The sequence below is a fragment of the Emiliania huxleyi genome (assembly GCF_000372725.1).
Source record: "Emiliania huxleyi CCMP1516 chromosome Unknown EMIHUscaffold_138, whole genome shotgun sequence".
Classification (NCBI taxonomy): Eukaryota; Haptophyta; order Isochrysidales; family Noelaerhabdaceae; genus Emiliania; species Emiliania huxleyi.
Window position 1 is genome coordinate 99543 of NW_005201213.1, and position 18903 is coordinate 118445.

The 18903-nt window shown below is 66.6% G+C and overlaps 4 protein-coding genes across 4 annotated transcripts; 2 read left to right on the forward strand and 2 right to left on the reverse strand.

Moving 5' to 3' along the window:
• Positions 1–9149: 9149 nt before the first annotated feature.
• EMIHUDRAFT_227277 (hypothetical protein) lies at positions 9150–9959 on the forward strand (the record flags this gene model as incomplete). Its single annotated transcript, XM_005788120.1, has 2 exons — positions 9150–9461; positions 9657–9959. 2 exons carry the CDS (start codon positions 9150–9152, stop codon positions 9957–9959), a joined length of 615 nt encoding a protein of 204 aa, XP_005788177.1.
• A 1219-nt stretch (positions 9960–11178) lies between these two features.
• On the forward strand, positions 11179–12439 carry EMIHUDRAFT_41742 (hypothetical protein; the record flags this gene model as incomplete). Its single annotated transcript, XM_005788121.1, has 3 exons — positions 11179–11448; positions 11594–11683; positions 11750–12439. Coding segments are annotated over 3 exons (1050 nt in total), but the record flags the coding sequence as incomplete, so codon positions are not given.
• Positions 12440–14136: 1697 nt separating this feature from the next.
• On the reverse strand, positions 14137–14559 carry EMIHUDRAFT_313622 (hypothetical protein; the record flags this gene model as incomplete). Its single annotated transcript, XM_005788122.1, has 1 exon — positions 14137–14559. The coding sequence occupies one exon, from the start codon at positions 14557–14559 to the stop codon at positions 14137–14139; it is 423 nt and encodes a 140-aa protein (XP_005788179.1).
• A 150-nt stretch (positions 14560–14709) lies between these two features.
• On the reverse strand, positions 14710–15657 carry EMIHUDRAFT_71043 (hypothetical protein; the record flags this gene model as incomplete). The annotated part of the gene is made up of 1 exon (XM_005788123.1): positions 14710–15657. A coding segment is annotated over one exon (948 nt), but the record flags the coding sequence as incomplete, so codon positions are not given.
• Positions 15658–18903: the final 3246 nt, after the last annotated feature.

Genomic DNA, 18903 nt, shown 5'->3' on the forward strand with positions numbered 1-18903 from the left:
AGCTCTCCTCGCGCTGCGACGAGAGTGGCGGGCCAGAGGGCAACGCCGCCTCCTTGGTGCGCCGCTTCTTGACAAACTTCCAGGGGCGGGAGAGCGCGGGCTGGGCCTTGAGGCGGGAGGCGGCGTCGCGCTCGGAGAGCGTGAGCCACATCGGCAGCGACGCCAGCTTGAGCGCCTGCACCCGCACCATCTCCTCCTCGAGCGAGCCAAAGGCGCGCACGAGGAAGCGGACCCACTCGGCGCGCTCCAGCCACGGCATCTCGGCGCGCTCGCTCGGCAACCCGAGCGCGCGGCCGAAGAAGGCGTCGAAGCGGGCGCGCTCGGCGCGCAGCACGGCCCACCCATCGACGCCCTCGCCGAACTTGGCGTTCAGCATCACCACGATGGACATGACGTGCTCCCAGCTCGCGCTCTCGCCATCAAAGTGCGGCCAGAGGTAGCGCTCGAGGTAGCCAGACAGCTCGAGCCGGGAGAGGTCGGCCGAGCGGCCGCGGCCGCTGCGCCCGCCCGCCAGGAAGCGGCCGTACACGTCCACGACGAGCGCCTCGTCGAAGGTGCCGTCGCCGTCACTGCCCACCGCCCACCGCTCAGCGAGCTCGTCCACGCGGCTCGAGGGCTTGGACGGCTTGGAGCGCTTGCCGCCGCCGCCGCCGCCGTCGCCGCCGTCGCCGCCGTCGCCGCGGCCGCGGCCGCGGCCGCCGCCGCGACCGGCTGCGGCGCGCTTTTTTGGAGGAATGGTGTGGGGCAGCCCGGGGAGGCCCACGCCTGCGGAACCAGGTTCGTTGTGAAGAGGCAAGAGCTGGGGCGCGCCACCCAAGAGCCTAGGCAGGTGCGGATCGGCAAGAGCGCAATCGATCTTTTTGCCCTCTATCACCTTGGGTTGTAAGAACTTGAAACACACCACGCAGGGGCACAGCAAGCACGGATAGCCGCGGCGGGATCGGAATTGCGGCCGGAGGGAAGGGCGAGCCGCCGCCGCCGCCGCCATATACCATCAGCGACGACGACCGCGGCTCGCCCCAAACGCCAGGCGCTGGATCGGCAGTAGGGCTTGGGCGGCGCAGCGTAGGCCTCGAGCCACACGAGTCGCCGACAACCCCCCCTCATCGACGTGATGGCCGCACCCGCTGCCGGCCGATGCAAGCTGCCGCCTCCACCGCACGAGCGATACTGGCCGCGGCTCGCCGCCACGCGCCGGCTCGGAAGAGGGGCTATCGGCGGCGCAGCAGAGCGGCATGCGTCGTCATTCGAGCAGCACCAGGTCCCCTCTTCGACGTGACGGCCGCTCCCGGAGCCGGCCGGTGCGCGCCCGACCCACGCCCCCTCTCGCACCCCCCCGATCCCCCTGCGCGGCGCCCCCTCCACTGCGCGCCGGCTCGAGCGCCTATTGCCAAATCGCGACTTTCGAGCGCAGTGCGTGCGCCCCACACGTCACGCGAACGCAGGAGAGTTTGCGGCAGAGCAGTACCGTGTACTAGCCGGAGGCATCGCGCCGAAAACCCCGCGCATTCCGCCCCAACAGAGGCTGCAGGAGGCAGATGGCCAATAGCGACGATCGTTACGAAATGTAGCGTCACCGGGAGCTCTCCAAGCTGTCTTGGGTGGTTGGGTGGCGTTTTCTTCTTCAGCGCGGTGAGCCGGGTCCCCATAAAGCGTCTAAGAGAGAGAGAGAGAGATTTTTAGGAGCCAACAAGAAATGTGGCACACACAGTGATAAGGGCTCGGCAGCTTGTCGACTACCAGCCGAAGCCGGAGTCGGAACCGTAGCCGAGATGGTCGTCGAGGGTTGTCGAATATGTCATTCGCCTCGCTAGTAGAGCCGGAGCCGCATGAGTCTTGGTCGGAGGAGGAGGAGTCGTCGGAGGAGCGGTCAGACCGCTCGCGCTTGTCGCGCCTGATGCGCTCTGCGAGGGGGCCGGGGTCGTAGTTGTCGTGCTCGAGCGTCGGGAAGACAGCGCGCCTTGCGACCTTGTCGGCCGAGCTGCCATCCCAGTACAAGGTGTACCAGTCGCGAGGGTAGAACCAAGCGGTGACCAACCTGTACCGTCCGAGAGCGGCCGCCAGCCGTGGAGGAAGAGGCGTGGAGCACGTGTTGACTGTTGTGGCGCGTCGCCGCCGCCGTCGGCCACGTGATCTGCGCCATGCACCGCTCGTCCGAGTCGAACTTGATGACGCCTTCGGCCGCGGCCTCGAAGGGACCGTCCCCGTCCTCGTCGGAGGAGAACCGCCTCCCGTGAGCTGGTGTCCATTCTTTCTCTGGTCCCGCGTCCACCCATGCCGCGCTGGTGTTCAGTCCGGGCCTGACTGCTCTAGTGGGCGTCCCTGCCGTAGGAATTCCTAGTTTCTCTTCGGTCGCTCGCAGCCCCCGCTTGCACCTTGAAGCGCGCATTTCTCTCTGTTGTCGGCGAGGCGTGACCGCGCCACTCGCTCTCACCTGGCAAAAGAAATCCTGGGGCGCGTTCTTTTCTTACGGGTAATAGGAGTCCCAAAGCCAAGAAGGGGCTAGAGGGCGGGAGACGCCGCGCAAAGCCGAAATCCCTGTTTGCAGGTGCACTTCCGAATGTGCCGCCAGGCGACCGAGCGACCGAATGGGCGATCACACCACGCGCACGTGCCACCAGCGCTCGGCTGGCGTTCGGCAATACGGGCACGCTCGCAGCCGAGCGGAGCAGGGGCCGCAGACACACTGGTGGCCACACGGCAGAGCGGCGTGCGTCTTCGGCCTAGTGAAGCACACGATACACGTAGTCTCGCCACCTATTGTGGACTCGGGCGCGTCTCGACGGCCGGTGTCGAAGGTAGCGGCCGCCAGCGAGAGGATCTCAGGGTGAGGCGGTGCTGAGGGGGTGGAGCGACCGCCGTGCGCCAATCCCGCCTCGCTAGCTCCATCGGATGCCGGATCACTGAGCGGCTCCCTCGCCTGCCAGCCCTCTGCCGTCGACGTCTGCGGCAGATGCTGGACGGTGACCCAGTCGGGCGAACCGCCAGTCTGCTGCCCCTCTCCCTCCCTCCCGTCTGCCTCTGCTTGCTCCGCCGCCGCGGATTCCGCTGCCGCCGCCGCCGCCGTCGCCCTCGCTTCAGCCGCCGTCGCCCTCGCTTCAGCCCGCCTCCTAGCCCGCTCCCGGAACGCTCTCTCCGCGGGCTGCTTCCCTCTCTGCCTCCTGGGTGCTCGCCGCTGCCGCCACGCGCGCCAGCCAGAGACGACCGTCACGAGCAGCAGCGCGAGGATCACGGCGAGGGCGCTGCTCGAGGCGCTGGGACGGCTGGCGGGGCTCTCTGCTCCCGCCGCCTCCCGCCGAGCCTGCCGCTCGTGCTGCTGCCGAGCCTGCTCCATCCATGGTTTGTCGAGGTCCGGGCCGCCATCTGGGGCTGCTCGAAACTGCCTCAGGCTGTGTCCCTTCTGGCCCTTCATGATGACGTCGCCACGAGGAGTCTGAATCCGGGGTTGGCCTCGAGCCATGGCTTCGCGGAATGGGCCATCGACAAACGCCACCTCCGAGACGCTTTTGTGCATAGCTGTCCACTGCGCACCCCAACCCCGATCGGCGGCGCCAGGCGGCAGCTCGGCTGGTAGGCGGGCTCCAACTCGTAGCAGGCTAGCGACAACCTCTCCCGCCGCAGCACTCTCGCTGAGAGAGCTCTCGCTGAGGGAAAGTGTGCGCGCGGCGCTCATAAGAGCTGTGCCGCCGCTGGCGTCAGTCAAGTGCACGTCGGCACCAGACTCAAGCAGAAGTCTCACCAATGGCAGGTCCACATAGTAGGCGGCTGAGATCAGCAGCGTCGGCTGGTCTTTGTCGTCAGGGTCCCGGGCGTCGGGAGAGACGCCTCGCTCGAGCATCTTTCGCAGCAGAACGGCGCGGCTCTGACGCTCCCTGGGACTGTCACCGGCTGTGCTGCTGGCCAGCGATCTGAAGAGCTCGCGCAAAGCGTCCCCGTCGCCGCCGCCTCCCTCGCCACCCCCGGCTTCGCCTCTCTCGGGCATGACCGCAAGGGGGAACTCCGCAAGGAGTCGGTTTTAGCATCGGTGACATTCTGCAGTGGCGATGACTCCTCGTCCCCCCCCCCCACCCCGCACCCTTAAAAAGACGCCGTCGACCGTCGTGTCCTGGCGCTCTGGCGCTTGAATGCCCCCCCGTCGTTGACCCGGAATCTTCTCTTTTTCATCTCTCTCGGTGTATGTGGCTCTTACGGAGAGGCCTTTTTTCAAGGGAGGACTCCCGACCAAACAATCGACAACACTGGGCACGGAGGCTCGCAAATGTGTTTTCGGCCCCAAACCCAAAGTCCACAACACTTCGTACGCGCTCCGTTGAGCGTCGCGTGCGTTGAGACCACCCCGGCCTCTCGAGAGACTTGATAGCTGAAACACATTAAAGAAACAAAAGTCGAATGATCGCGACTGGTGACAGACATGTGACACGCTCCGGCTGCGGCTCGGCCTCTGATGGCTCGGCCTCGCGCGGCGGCTCGGGCTCGGTGCTTCGGTGGGTCTCAAGACTTTGAGCGAGGTCTATGTGAGTCTGGCCCGCCCTCAGAGTTCAGCGTGTCGCACGAAGCCGCGCACGCCTTGTGCATGTAGCCTGAAGCGCAAGGGCACCGTCGGAAGTGATGGCGAGGCTGTGCCATGCTCCAGCCGACACAGCGACGACGCGCTGGCCAGCAAGGGCCTCAACCTTCTTGGGCAGCAGCTGGCGCTGCTGGTCGCCATACCCCAACATGGCAATGTATCCACCGCCCCAGCTCCAGACGGCGCCGTCGGCGGTGATTGCCATGCTGTGGAATGCTCCAGCCGACACAGCGATGACATACTGGCCAGCAAAGGCCTCGACCTTCTTCGGCAGCAGCTGGCGCTGCTGGTCGCCGTGGCCCAGCTGGCCAGAGCCTCCACCACCCCAGCTCCAGACGGCGCCGTCGGCGGTGAGCGCGAGGCTATGCTCGATCGAAGCCGACACAGCGACGACGCGCCGGCCAGCAAAGGCTTCGATCTTCTTCGGTTGCGAATGGTCCTGCTCGTCGCCGTGGCCCAGCCGGCCAAAGTCTCCAAAGCCCCAGCTCCAGACGGCGCCGTCGGCGGGGAGGGCGAGGCTGTGCAGACCTCCAGCCGACACACCCACGGCGCGCTCGCCGCCCAGCGTCGACGGAAGGCGGGTCGGCGTGTTGAGCAGCGTCATGCCGTGGCCGTGGCCGATGAGGCCTGAGATGGCATGCACTGGCGAATGCGCAGCCGAGCCGCACGATGAGAGCCGCCCCTCGCCGTCGATGAAGAGGCTGTGCGACTGGCCTGCTGCCAACCTCGCCGGCGGGTTGGACTCGCACAGCAGCGCAGCGAGACACAGCCACCGCACGGCGGAGCCCTCGCCCTCTGGCTGCGCCGGCAGCTCGAAGCCGCGCTCTTGAGCCCACAAGCGGATGCCCTCTAGCGCGAGTGAGGCGTGGAAGAGCAGCGAGACGGCCGCGACGCGAGCGATGTCGACGGGGTCGCAGCGAGAGAGGGCGCGCAAGAGGAGGTCCGTGGGGAGGTCGAGGAGGCGGGCGGGCGGCGGAGTGTCTGGCGAGGGGGCGGCGGCGGCGGAGGCTGGGGCGAGGCGGCGCGAGGCGGGGCAGACATCGCGAGGAAAAGAATTCTCGCTGCGCGAAATCAGTTTCAGGTCTTTCTTTCTTCACGGGATTGTGAGTGTGTGTGCGTCCAAACATGTCATTGCTCTCGCGCTTCTCCCGCACGCATGCTCATGCACCTCGTCACACACCACGCGGGCTGGCATCTGCGACCTATGCTACCTGCTCCGGGGAGAGACTGTAATCGAGACCACTCGGCACCTAGCCCTCGAATGCCCTTACACAGGCTTGGTCCATGAGGCCGCCCTCCGCACGGTTCTGGAAGTCACAACGCTAGACGAGGCGGTGCGTGAAGAGACACGGCGTTCGCAATGGCAACAACTCGCACACGAACACCGCCGACTCTGCATAACCGGGTTTCGGCTTACTACGAGCAGAGGACAGATGGCAGAGGGGCGCATTGGGGCAACGCCGACACGAGTGATGATGCTGGAGACGCTGGCGGGCATCGTGCGGCGGCGGCACTACAACGCGAACCTTGCACACGACGCGACGCCGGACGCCCGAGTCGACAAGGACGCTAGGGCGGCACTCGTCCGCCAATTTTATTACACAGCGAAGAGAGCACAGCAAACCGAGAGGGAAATACGCCTTCGCATACCCGGATGGCAGCCCTCGCCCGGGGAAGGACCAGTAGCAGAGTGGGAAAGGGATTGGCTCGCGTCCGGCTTCTTTTCTGACGACGGCCAATGCGCGCTTCCAGAGAGGATTCAGCTTGCCCGCGACGTTGCTGCAAATGATTGCACAAGCAACACGATGGCACTACTCAGCGTCGAGCCTTGTGATAGGGGCGGTGCTTGCCGTGTTAAAGTGCGGCTGATGGTGGAGGCGTCAGGAGTTATACTTCGACCCTGTCGACGGGACGGCACCACGCCCCCACAGCAGCAGCAACCACCCGACTGGACGGCGTACACTGATGGGTCGGAAGACGGAGGCAGGGCAGGATGGGCGTACGCCGTAGTCATGGGCGGGGACGGCATATGCGACGTGAATGCCATGCTCGTGACCGAAGGCTACGGCCCCGTCGTGACTAGCCCCGTGCACGCCGCTTTCGTGGGGGCGCGGAAACACACCAATAACACGGCGGAGCTGTCAGCGCTTGCGGAGCTTTTTCGCTCACTACTCCACACGGCACCACGACCAGCAGGCTCACGAGGGGTGGTCCGAACGGACAGCGAGTACGCGATGGCGTGTGCGACGGGGAGAATCTCGCCGGGGGAGAACGCACAACTAGCGAGCTATCTTCGAGCAGCGTGGCGGCATTTAGCGTCGAGGCACGAAGTGACATGGAGACACGTCAAGGGGCACAGTGGTCATAAGTGGAACGACTACGTCGATAAGCAAGCTGACCTCGGCAGGAGCGGCGCGAGGTATTGCGGCGCACCGGAGTGGCAAGACGAGTCGATCCCAACAGACGCAGACGACGGGGAGAGCAGCACCGTGGGCGACGACGTGGTTATTAACGGAGGAGGTACAACCATCCCACTCGACGACATCGGTGATGGGGCCTCTAGCTACGCCGATGACCCACCCGACTCCCCCGAAAACAGACCGCCGCCTGGCGCCCCGCCCTCGCCGCCTAAAGCCCCAGTCGTGGAGCATGGGGTGATATGGATTTCATACACGCCGAGCGCGCAGGCGCGACACATCGGAGACAACAAGGGGATCCGACGTGAAAGAGCTATCGACATTGACGTTGACCCAGCCGATTCCACCGATGTCGACGTCATCACCTCCGCGGCTACCGCGCTTTCGCTCGACGACACCGTGGAGAATCGCACCGAGGACCTTGCCGAGGCGATAGGCCGAATCACTTTGGGCCCCGACCCCGCCCCCGCCCCTCGGGGTGGGGGCACCCGCCCCTGTCGGGCACCGCTTGCGGCGCCTGAGATGGCCGTAGGGATGCACGTGGCGCGTGTGTTGCTTGTGTGTGACGCGTGTGTGGCGCGTGTGTGGCGCGTGTGTGGCGCGTGTGTGGCGTGTGTGTGGCGTGTGTGTGGCGCGTTTGTGGCGCGTGTGTGGCGCGCGTGACACGTGTGAGACGGGGCAGGAGACAGTCGTGAGACAGGAGTTTGATCAAGAGAGCGGGACGCCAAGGCCAGCGAGCCAGGGGAGAGATGTGAGGAGCGACGCACTGTGTCAGCAAGCAGAGATGGTGTGAGGCCACGTGTGACGTGGGTGTGGCATGGGTGTGGCAGCTGTGAGACGGGGCAGGAGACAGTCGTGAGACAGGAGTTTGATCAAGAGAGCGGGACGCCAAGGCCAGCGAGCCAGGGGAGAGATGTGAGGAGCGACGCACTGTGTCAGCAAGCAGAGATGGTGTGAGGCCACGTGTGACGTGGGTGTGGCTTGGATGTGGCAGCTGTGAGACTAGAGTGAGACTGCAGTGAGACAACAGCGAGTGCAGTGAGACATCAGAGAGGCGCGGTGGGCGCCACTCGAGACGTGTGTGGCGGGAAGGAGAAGGGGGGGGGGGGGGGGGGGGGAGGTTTTCCTGGCCTTAAGCGAGCCACGGAGAACCGTGTTGGCCTTGTGAGTCTTTCGCGGGGCTGCCGGGACCGCGGGATAATGTTTTCCCGGGCAGGAACACCCTCCGGGGGTCTTTTAAACCAACTATGCCGGCCAAGCCCAGCTGTTCGGAGTATGGGAGATATAACGATATGATAACCTCCGCGGGCGCCGGCGGGGCCAGCGGGGAGCGGGCGGCGGGCCCAGCGCTCGGCCAGGGAACCCATATATCTTATATGGTTATGGAATATGCCATAACGCAGAAGCTGCCCAGGCCAGCTGACCGGCAGTGTGTGTGTTACACTAGTGTGAGAGAGAGTTTTGTGCTTTGTTTGCACTAGTGTGGCGAGATGCCATGCACGCAATCCCATTCCGGCCAGCAATCCCGGACCACAGCAGCGTGTTCTCGGAGAGGCGAGGCAAAACCACTCACCGAAAAACAAACACTCTCTCTCTCTCACCGTACACCGACAGCTCTAGCAAACAAACAAACAGCTGCTCCACGAGACGTTCGGCGGCGGCTTCTCGCCCACCGCCGTTCTCAAGCTGCGCCGCCTCGCGCGCAAAGCCGCGCGCGGCAGCGTCGACCGCACGGCCTACTCGCCCAAGTACTCGCTTTCTTTTATGTCCCATCATGCAGAGCGCATCTCTCTCTCTGTTGTGCGAGGCGTGAACCGCGCCATTCGCTCTCACCTGGCAACCCTGTCTGCACGTCTCGCGCGCGCGTGAACAGGGCTCCAGGCCCCAAATGACGTGTGAGTGTTAGAGTTGTTTGGTATTGCTAAAAATCTCTCTCTCAGCTCTAGTATAACAGTGTACAGCGGTGAGAATTAGTTCAACTGTGAACAGGGACATGCACACGCACACGCACACGCACATGTGCATGTGCACGCCACACGTGCATGCACATGCATATGCACATGCACGTGCACGTGCACGGGACGTGTCTGTCAGGGCCGCTTGCCTTCTCGCTTCTGCCCTGTTTGTCGGCCCCTTGCGAGACGCTCGAATCCCCCACTTCACCCATGGATGTGCAGACGCGCAGCGAGTCTATCAACAAGCATGTTGCCTTCCGCATGTGCGTCGCCACCGTCCTTCTCGCCATCAGCGGCATCTTTGTCGTGGTTGCGTGTGCTGTGCCGGCATTCTCTGCCGGGACGCCAACCTTCATATATGAAGTGGACGGGAGCGATTACGGTGGGTCGGTTGGCTATGGCATCTGGGGCGTCGGCGGATATCTGAACGAAGACAGCTGCGACGCGGTCAACGCGTTCATCACGCTTCGTGGTGGCGAAGAATGGTCTTGCTCGGACGTGGTCTCCTACCACTGCGAGTACGTCTCGTCGCCACGCATCCAGGAAGGCCTTGACAACATTCTCTGCGGCTACGCCCGCAGCATCGCATGGGAGGCGCGCTCCTGCGACGACGACGACGACTGCGCCGAAGGCGACACCTGCGGCGGTGACGACAAGTGCTCCGGCGGCGCGGTCGGCAACTCGGCCACGCTCAAGCCCTGGATCGCGGGCGCGGAGGCGACATCGATCTTGACGGTTCTGCTTGTGTTCGTCGCCTTTGTGCTCGCCTGCCACGGCTCCCGCTCCAGGCGGCCCAAGCCCTGCCTCACCGCCGCCCTCGTCGCCGCGGCGGCGGTGCTCTCGGTCGTGCCGTTCGCGCTGTGGGAGTTGATCGCCTGCGTGACACTCGTGGACGACCCCGCAGACTTGGAGTGCGGCCGCTCGTGGTCGTACGCCCTCCAGGTCTGCGGCTTCCTGATCCTCATCATCGCCCTGTTCACGCTGCCCGGTGTTGAGAAGATTTGTGAGATTTGTTCTTAGTGTTGTGACCGCTCCACACGCGACACGGGCTCCTGTCGTTGCTTAGGGGTGGAGACGAGGAGACCCCTTGCCCCACCGCCTCGTGTGTGTAGACAAGTTTTTACTGGAATGATCCCAGCGGCACACGTCTACAAGGGGGGACTCCGAACGGCCTGGCATGTCGGCTAACTAGGTAGGTCATAGACCTTCCCGAACCCCGCATGTCCGCATCGGGGGGAGGGCGGCTCGTAACTGAGGTTCGCCGTCAGAGACAGTCGTCCTCCCCTACTCGGCCATTCCAACGGCCAGGCCGCTCGCTTAAGGCTGATTGGCTAGACGAGCGGTCTACCTCCAACGGGGCGGTCCGGGAACGCGTGGAACCTGCCCACCTCGGTGGGAGGTGGTTTGGCGCCGACGGACCGCCCCCTCCACCACCCTCGCCCAGGGATCTACAACGCTGTCTTAAGGTCCGACCTGTGGGCTCCGCGCTCCGGCCTGCGCTCGGCACCGGGCACCTCTTAGCGCCATCGCCATGGACCTGCAAGCAGCGCCGGGCGACGACGACTTACCGCCTCCCGGTCCCCCTCGGCACACCTCCGCTGCTTAATGATTGACGACTCGAACCCGTGAAGCTTCCCCGTGCGCGGGTTACCCCGCACACGGGCCAGCCTGCCAGCCACGTATCCACGCAAGCGTGGTCCGCGCGCATGGCATACAGGCGTTCGCCAGACAGCGCAGAGGCTAGGCGACCGGGGAAGGACTAGCTCAAGGGCAACACAGCCGGACCACCTCCACACGTCTCCCAGCCTAAAATCCGGGGACGTCCGAACGCGCGATGAAGCTCCGCCTATCAAAGCTGCTGCGCGTGAGGCGCACGTCTCGGGCAACCTCAGTCCCATCGAGCTTCAATGTGGGAGGGGGCGATGATCTGCCCGCTCCAGTCGATCGGGCGGTGTCGGTGGAGGCAACCACGTTGTTAGAAGGCGTTGGTGGTGAGGCAGAGAGCGTGCCACAGCTCGGGTGGGGCGCCTCCAGTGACGAGGGTGAAGAGAGCGTGCCACAGCCCAAATATGGGACGTCCAGCGCCACGAAGCCGGTTGAAGACGACTACGGTGATCAACCGGCTGATCATGAGCGAGAGTTTGCACCTGCATCTGATCTAGACCTCAAAGAGACCATTGCCGAGGCGGGAGCAAGGTTGGCAGAGGGCGGGAGGGCGTTGGCGAGCGCTCCCGCAGATTTAGACATCAGCGATACCAACGTGGCAGGCATCGGGAGCGAGGAGGACAAGGGTCTTCGCAAGTCGGCCGCGCAGAAGGAGGCGGCCTGGAAGGGCTGCGGTAGGGCGCCAGGCGTCGAGGTGTGGCGAGTTGAGCAGTTCGAAATCAAGCCGTGGCCAAAGGAGGAGCACGGCAAGTTCTACAAGGGCGACTCGTACATTGTCCTCCATACCCACAAAGAGGACGGCTCGACCAAGCTCCTCTACGACTTGTACTTCTGGCTGGGGCAAGTACGCACGTAGTAGGCAGGCCGTCAATCGGCGCCATCGTCGTGTGCCTCCTTCGAGACACTTTGAGACACACTACGCGGGCACACATTCTCACAGGTAGCAGGCGGTATACATTTACCAGACCACCACGGCCAACCCCGGCCAGGAGTCGACGGCGGACGAGCAAGGCACCGCCGCCTATAAGACGGTCGAGCTCGACGACTTGCTCGATGGCGCTCCGATCCAGCACCGCGAGGTGTGACTGTCCCTTGAGAGCGACACGCGGTGTTGGAAACGTGATGAGTGTAGCATGGTTGCTCAGGTAATGCTTCACGAGAGCAACGCCTTTCGCTCGCTCTTCAAGACCGTCTCATACCTCGAGGGCGGCGTCGACTCGGGCTTCAACAAAGTCGAGCCCGGTGCCTTCAGCAGCCGCCTGCTGCAAATTAAGCGTGTCAAGAAGAACACGGCCATCATCCAGGTGCCCTGCCGGGCGACGTCTCTCAACCATGGCGACGTTTTTATCCTTGACACGGGTGCGACCATCTACGCGTGGGAGGGCGCTGACTGCTCGCCGTTTGAGAAGCTCGCGGCCGACCAGGCTGCCTACGAACTCGCGTCTGAGCGCAATGGCGCGTCGTCCATCTCGAGGGAGGCGGACGAGTACTTCTGGAGCAAGCTGGGCGGGGAACCGAGGCAGATCGCCAGCAAGGAGGAGGCGGGCGAGACGCTGCCAAAACCGCCCGAAGGCGGCGAGGCCGTCCTCTTCCAGCTCTCAGACTCGAGCGGCGAGCTCACGATGAGCGAGGTTGGACGCGGCAGCCTGGGGAAGGGCCTGCTCCACTCCGATGACGTGTACGTGTGCGACGCCGGAGGAGAGGGCCTGCTCGTCTGGGTCGGTGCGGGCGCCACGCAAAAGGAGCGCGCCGCGGCCATGAACACGGCGACTAAATACCTCAAGCAGTACGGCAAGAAAACTAGCACACCTGTAACGGTGCTCAAGGAGCACGGGGCCGACCGGAACAAGATCTTTCAGAAGGTCTTTGCCTACTGAAGCCGACTGGTGTACAACTAACAACACCCCAAAACGTGTATCGATGCGGAGCGCGTGACTCCCGAGGTGAGCTCCGGCGGGCGGGGTCTACGCTTTGTGCCAGAGCCCGACCTCACACCCATGCGCCATAGTCTAAGGGGGGGTTGAAAGAGGCTCGATAATATTACTTCCTTGTATTCAATACGCACGCCGCCTTGGTAGAGGGTCCGCAGCGTCCTAATCTAAAATCTGAGGATTCAGGATTGAGGCATCGCTTCAGTGAGGTCAAAGTGAGTTTATGGATGTGTGAGAACGGTACAGGACACGAGGAGTCACGCGGACCGACTCGTCGGTGACTCTGCTGCACGCCGTTTCATAGTTTTTCTCAGCGTGAGCGAGACGTGGAAGAGTGCCACCGTCGGGTAGGACGGTCGGCCCGGAGTATCAGAGTAGCCGTCGTGGTCGCGGCGAGCAGCGCCGGCCACTCCGGCGCCGCGTCGGCACCGTGGGAGCATGTCCACCGCCACTTCGCGGTCGCAGCGCTGTTTTGTCGCGAAACGCCGCATGTACCTCTGGCGAGCCAAAGATCGACTCGCATGTCGATTTCGACTTGACGGGCGCATGGAGGCATCACGTCTCCATTGCCGCCGTCAAGTCGGAGCCAGTCTGCGGCGACCACAGCGCTTGCAGGAGGTACATGCGAGCTTTTCAGAGTCAAGCGATTGCGCGGAATCCCACACTGGTGGATTTGGGATCCGTAGCCAGTGCATAGAGTTCTGTTCACTGTTCTCTCGAGGTTCTCGAGGTGGATATCCTTTGGCCGCGTTGGGTAGCGAGGATGTGAGTGTGTGTGTGACGCGAGGATTGGTGTAACCCGAGCCACGGAGGCGTGTTTTCTGACGGCCGACCGTCAGTGCACGGAGTTGCCCCTTCTCCGACTGCCCCGGCTAGTTCACGGGTTTCGCGGGAGTGACCCCATGCGTCAAACCCGAGACCTAGCGCGGGTGGGTTGGAGGGGGGCTCGCTGCAGGGAAGGGCTGTGTAAGAAGCCGATCCCCGTAGTCTGCCCCGCTCCTCCCCATCGGGCCGCATGAGCGGCCACGCCTCGCAGATTCGTTTTCGCGCCTGGGTCAGGCGCGCGGGGCATCCCCCGGGTCGCTCGACCAGCGGTCCGAAGATGTGGCCGCTATGCGAAGGAAAGAGTGGGGCCCTCGACGCCTCAGTCCGGCCCTCCGAGGGGGGAAGGGAATTGCGGGGTCCCCACGGGCGCCTCAGTTCGGCCCTCCCGAGGGGGGGGGGGGGGGGGGAACAAAGGGGTGGGGGGATTTGGGTTGTGGGAAAGGGTCTCGTTTCGTGCCCCGCAAAGCGTCTCGGTTCGTCGTCCCGCGCGGGGCCGGCCCGTGGGGCTCCAGAAGGGCCGGAATCCTCGCCGCTGGTGGCGTGTCGCAGTCTCGGCACACCCGTGATGTGCTCTGTGATGTATGGCTTCTAGCTGGAAACGGTCTAGCTGGAGCGTGCGCGGGCCGCGGGCGGCGGGGCCCCGCGGGGCCGCGGCCCCGCGCGGCGGGCGGGTTGCCGCCGGCGGCGACGCTGTCGCTGCGATTTCGTGTCGTGTGTGCATGAAAAGTGCAGATGTAACTTAGCATGCGGGCGGACCCCTCACAGCTCACAGCTCACTAAGCAGAGCCGCCGCGCCCCGCGCCCCGCCCACCCCGCCCGCCCGGCCCACCCCGCCCGCCCCGTCCACGCCCCCCTCTCCCCCCTCGCCCACCGACCGCCGCCGTGGCGCCCACGGGCTGGGCCTGGGGCACGGTGCGAGTGGGCGGCTGGTGGACAAACGTCGTCTGCGCCGCCACCAGCCGCCCAGTTGCGGCGATGGGCAGCGCTGGCTGGCGGCAGGCCGGGCAGTTGCTGTCGCGCTCCAGCACGCGCGGCGCACATGTCTCGCAGTACAGCGCGTGGCCGCACGCGAAGCGGACCGAGCGCGGCGCGTCGTAGCAGAGGTCACACTGGCGCTCCTCGGCCCCAACCTTCTCCTCCACCTCCCCCGCTGCTTCGACTAGCGCCTCCAGCCGCGGCAGCGCCTCTGCGAGCGGCATCCGCCTCTTCTTCCTCACGAGAGCCAGCCCGACCACCAGCCGCGCCAACTCCTCGGCTTGCGCCGCCGACCAGCCCGCGTCGGCCGCCGCGATCGATCCTTCCGCCGTGTCGGGCTCCTCAAGCGCATCGTCGCACTCGTCGAGGAGGCCGACGGCGCCGCGGCCGGTCAGGGCGACGAGCAGCGTGATGCCGAGCGCATAGCCGTCGGTCAGCGCTGACGCCTGCCCGCTCTGCGAGATGATTGGGTCCATGTACCCAAGCTTACCGAAGAGGCGCTGCGTCGACAGGTGCGACACCTGCTGGCTGCTGCCGGCCGTCGCCTCTGCCGCGCGCGCGAGGCCCACGTCGGCGAGGTAGCCGTTGCCGCGCTCGTCGAGCAGGATGTTGCCCGCCGAGACGTCGCGGTGCAGGATCATGGGAGAGAGCGTGTGCAAGTAATGCAGCGCGCTTGCGGCGTCGCGCAGCACGCGGAGCCGCGCGGCGGAGGAGAGCGGCGGAGGCGGCGTCTCGAAACCGAGCATGCGGAGCCGCTGCAGCGCGGCCGGCGTGCGGTAGAGGCGGTCCTCGAGGCTGCCGCCGCGGCAGAGGGGGTAGACGAGGCACGCTCTCGCCGGTGCCAAGCAGACGCCGAGAAGAGGGAGCAGGGACCGGTGACACGCCGCGCTGAGCGTGCGCACCTCGCTCTGCAGCTCGGCGAGGCCTTGGGCGCCGACACCGACCAGCGCCGTCTTGACGGCGAACCCGCAAGCGACGCGCGGGAGAGACGGCAGCGCGTCGCAGCGATAGACGCGCCCAAAGCCGCCCTCGCCCACCTTGCGCGCCTCGGCAAAGCCGTCCGTCGCCGTAATCAGCTCGTCGAGAGGGACAGCGACGGGCGGCGCGGCGGCGGCGGCGAGGGCGGCGACACTCGCCGAAGCCGCCGCTGCCGCCGCTGCTGCCGTCGCCTCCGCTGCCGCCGCCTCTTGAGCCTCCGCCGCCGCCACGGCCGCCACCGCCGCCTCTACAGCCGCCGCCTCCGCCGCCGCCTCCGCCGCCGCCTCCGCCGCCGCCTCCGCCGCCGCCTCCGCCGCCGCCTCCGCCTCCGCTTCCGCCCTCATCCTCGCCTCCTCCCTCTCCCTTGCCGCCTCCTCCCTCGCCCTCGCCTCCGCCTCCTCCCTTGCCCGCGATGCCGCCTCCGCCTCCTCCGCCGCCCGCGCCGCCGCCTCCGCCTCCTCCGATGCCCGCGCCGCCCGCGCCTCCTCCGCCGCCCGCGCCTCCTCCGCCGCCCGCGCCTCGTCCGCCGCCCGCGCCGCCGCCTCTGCCTGCCTCGCCGCCGCCTTCTCCTCCTTCTGCCGCTGCCGCTTCAGCGGCTTGGCCAGGTCATCGCGCAGCAGCCGCGCCGCCCGCAGCGCCTCCGAGCCGTTGGCGGCGTCGACGTTCGCGTTGATCGCCGCCCTGAGCGCCTCGAGATCGGCGTCGCCTCGGCCGCACGCCTCAACCGCCTCGCGCAGCGCAGCCTCGGCAGCATCGCGCGCCTCCGCCGCCTCCGCAGCCGCTGCCGCCTCGCGTGCGGCTGCCGCGGCCTGTTCTACCACCGCCGTCTCCCCCTCAGCCTCTGCTGCGGTCGACGAGTGCTCCTCGAGGGCGCACACGCACGCGGCGTGGCCATTCTCCTCGGCCCAATGAAGCGCCGTGTTGCCGTTCGCATCGCGCGCCGCCGTGTCTGCGCCCGCCTGCAGCAAGCGCCGCACGACGGCGGTGCGGTTGAAGAAGGCGGCGCCCATCAGCGCGGTCCAGCCTTCGCTGCTCTGCAAGTTGACCTCAGCACCATGTCGTATCAGCAAGTCGACCACCCGCTCGTGGCCCTGGAGGGCGGCGAGCGTCAGCGCGGTGTAGCCATTGCTGTCCTGCAAGTTGACATCAGCGCCGTGCTGGAGCAACACCTCGACCACCCGCTCGTGGCCGTGGACGGCGGCTTTCATCAGCAGCGTGATGCCGCTCGTCTCGCCCTTCTCGTACGTCGCGTCGGCCCGCCCGCCGCCCTCGAGCCACGCCAGCACCGCCTCCTCCTTGCCTCCCTCAGCCGCTGCCACGACCGCGTCGGGGGCTGCCACGCCGCCGCTCGACGCCCGCCCCGCCGCCGCCGCCGGAGATAGCGTCTTCGCGACTCTCGGTCCAGCCGAGGAAGCGCCGCCGGAGGAAGCGCCGCCTGCGCCTGCGCCGCCGGCTGCCGCCGCAATGGGCCGTCCCGCCACCACCGACTCCTTGACGTGCTGCCGGAAGGCCTCGACGCACTCGGCGTGGCCCCTCTCCTTGGCCCAATGCAGCGCCGTCATGCCGCTCTCACTGCGCACCGCCGTGTCTGCGCCCGCCCGCAGCAAGCACCGCACGACGGCGGGGTGGTTGAAGGCGGCGGCGCCGATCAGCGCGGTCAAGCCGTTGCTGCTCTGCAGGTTGACCTCAGCACCGCGCCGTATCAGCAAATCGACCACCCGCTCGTGGCCATAGTGGGCGGCGCCCATCAGCGCGGTGCTGCTGACGCTGTCCTGCAGGTTGACCTCAGCGCCGCGCTGGAGCAGCAGCTCGACCACCCGCTCGTGGCCTTCGCTGGCGGCGTCCATCAGCGCGGAGTCGCCCTCGCTGCTCTGCAGGTTGATCTCCGCGCCGCGCTGCAGCAACAGCTCGACCAGCCGCTCGTGGCCGTGGTTGGCGGCGCCCATCAGCAGCGTGAGGCCGCTCACCTCGCCCTTCTCGTACGTCGCGTCGGCCCGCCCGCCGCTGTCAAGCCACGCCAGCACAGCCTCCTCCTCGCCCCGCTCAGCTGCTGCCACGACCGCATCGGGGGCTGTCGCGACACCGCTCGACGCCCGCTCCGCCGCCACCGCTGGAGACAGCGTCTTTGCAACTCTCGGTCCAGCCGAGGAAGCGCCGCCGGAGGAAGCGCCGCCTGCGCCTGCGCCGCCGGCTGCCGCCGCAATGGGCCGTCCCGCCACCACCGACTCCTTGACGTGCTGCCGGAAGGCCTCGACGCACTCGGCGTGGCCCTTCTCCTTGGCCCAACGCAGCGCCGTCTTGCCGCTCATACCGCGCGCCGCCGTGTCTGCGCCCGCCCGCAGCAAGCACCGCACGACGGCGGGGTGGTTGAAGAAGGCGGCGTTCATCAGCGCGGTGGAGCCTTTGCTGCTCTGCAAGTTGACCTCTGCGCCGTGCTGCAGCAGCAGCTCGACCACCCGCTCCTGGCCGTAGCGGGCGGCGTGCATAAGCGCGGTAGCGCCGTTGCTGTTCTGCAGGTTGACCTCAGCGCCGTGCCGCAGCAGCAGCTCGACCACCCGCTCGTGGCCCTGGAGGGCGGCGCCCATCAGCGCGGTGACGCCGCCGCTGTTCTGCTGGTTGATCTCAGCGCCGCGCCGCAGCAGCAGCTCGACCACCCGTTCGTGGCCCTGGAGGGCGGCGCCCATCAGCGCGGTGCCGCCGTCGCTGCTCTGCAGGTTGATCTCCGCGCCGCGCTGCAGCAACAGCTCGACCAGCCGCTCGTGGCCGTGGTTGGCGGCGCCCATCAGCAGCGTGAGGCCGCTCACCTCGCCCTTCTCGTACGTCGCGTTGACCCGCCCGCCGCCCTCGAGCCACGCCAGCACCGCCTCCTCCTCGCCTCGCTGAGCTGCTGCGACGACCGCATCGGAGACTGCCACGCCGCCGCTCGACGCCCGCCCCGCCGCCGCCGCCGGAGATAGCGTCTCCGCGACTCTCGATCCAGCCGAGGAAGCGCCGCCGGAGGAAGCGCCGCCTGCGCCTGCGCCGCCGGCTGCCATCGCCGTGGGCCGTGCCGCCACGACCGACTCCTTGACGTGCTGCCGGAACGCCTCGACGCACTCGGTGTGGCCTTGATCGTTGGCCCAATGCAGCGCCGTCTTGCCGCTCGCACTGCGCGCCGCGGTGTCTGCGCCTGCCTGCAGCAAGCGCCGCACGACGGCGGGGCGGTTGAAGAGGGCGGCGTACATCAGCGCGGTGTAGCCGTTGCTGTTCTGCAGGTTGATCTCAGCGCCGCGCCGAATCAGCAAATCGACCACTTGCTCGTTGCCGTTGCCGGCGGCGCAGATCAGCGCGGTGCGGCCGTCGCTGTCCCGCAGGTTGACCTCAGCGCCGTGCCGTATCAGCAGCTCGACCACCCGCTCGTGGCCTCGGAATGCGGCGAACATCAGCGCGGTGCTGCCGTTGCTACTCTGCAGGTTGGCCTCTGCGCCGTGCTGCAGCAGCAGCTCGACCACCCGCTCGTGGCCTTTGACGGCGGCGTCCATCAGCGCGGTGATGCCGTTACTGTTCTGCAGGTTGAGCTCAGCGCCGCGCTGCAGCAGTAACTCGACCAC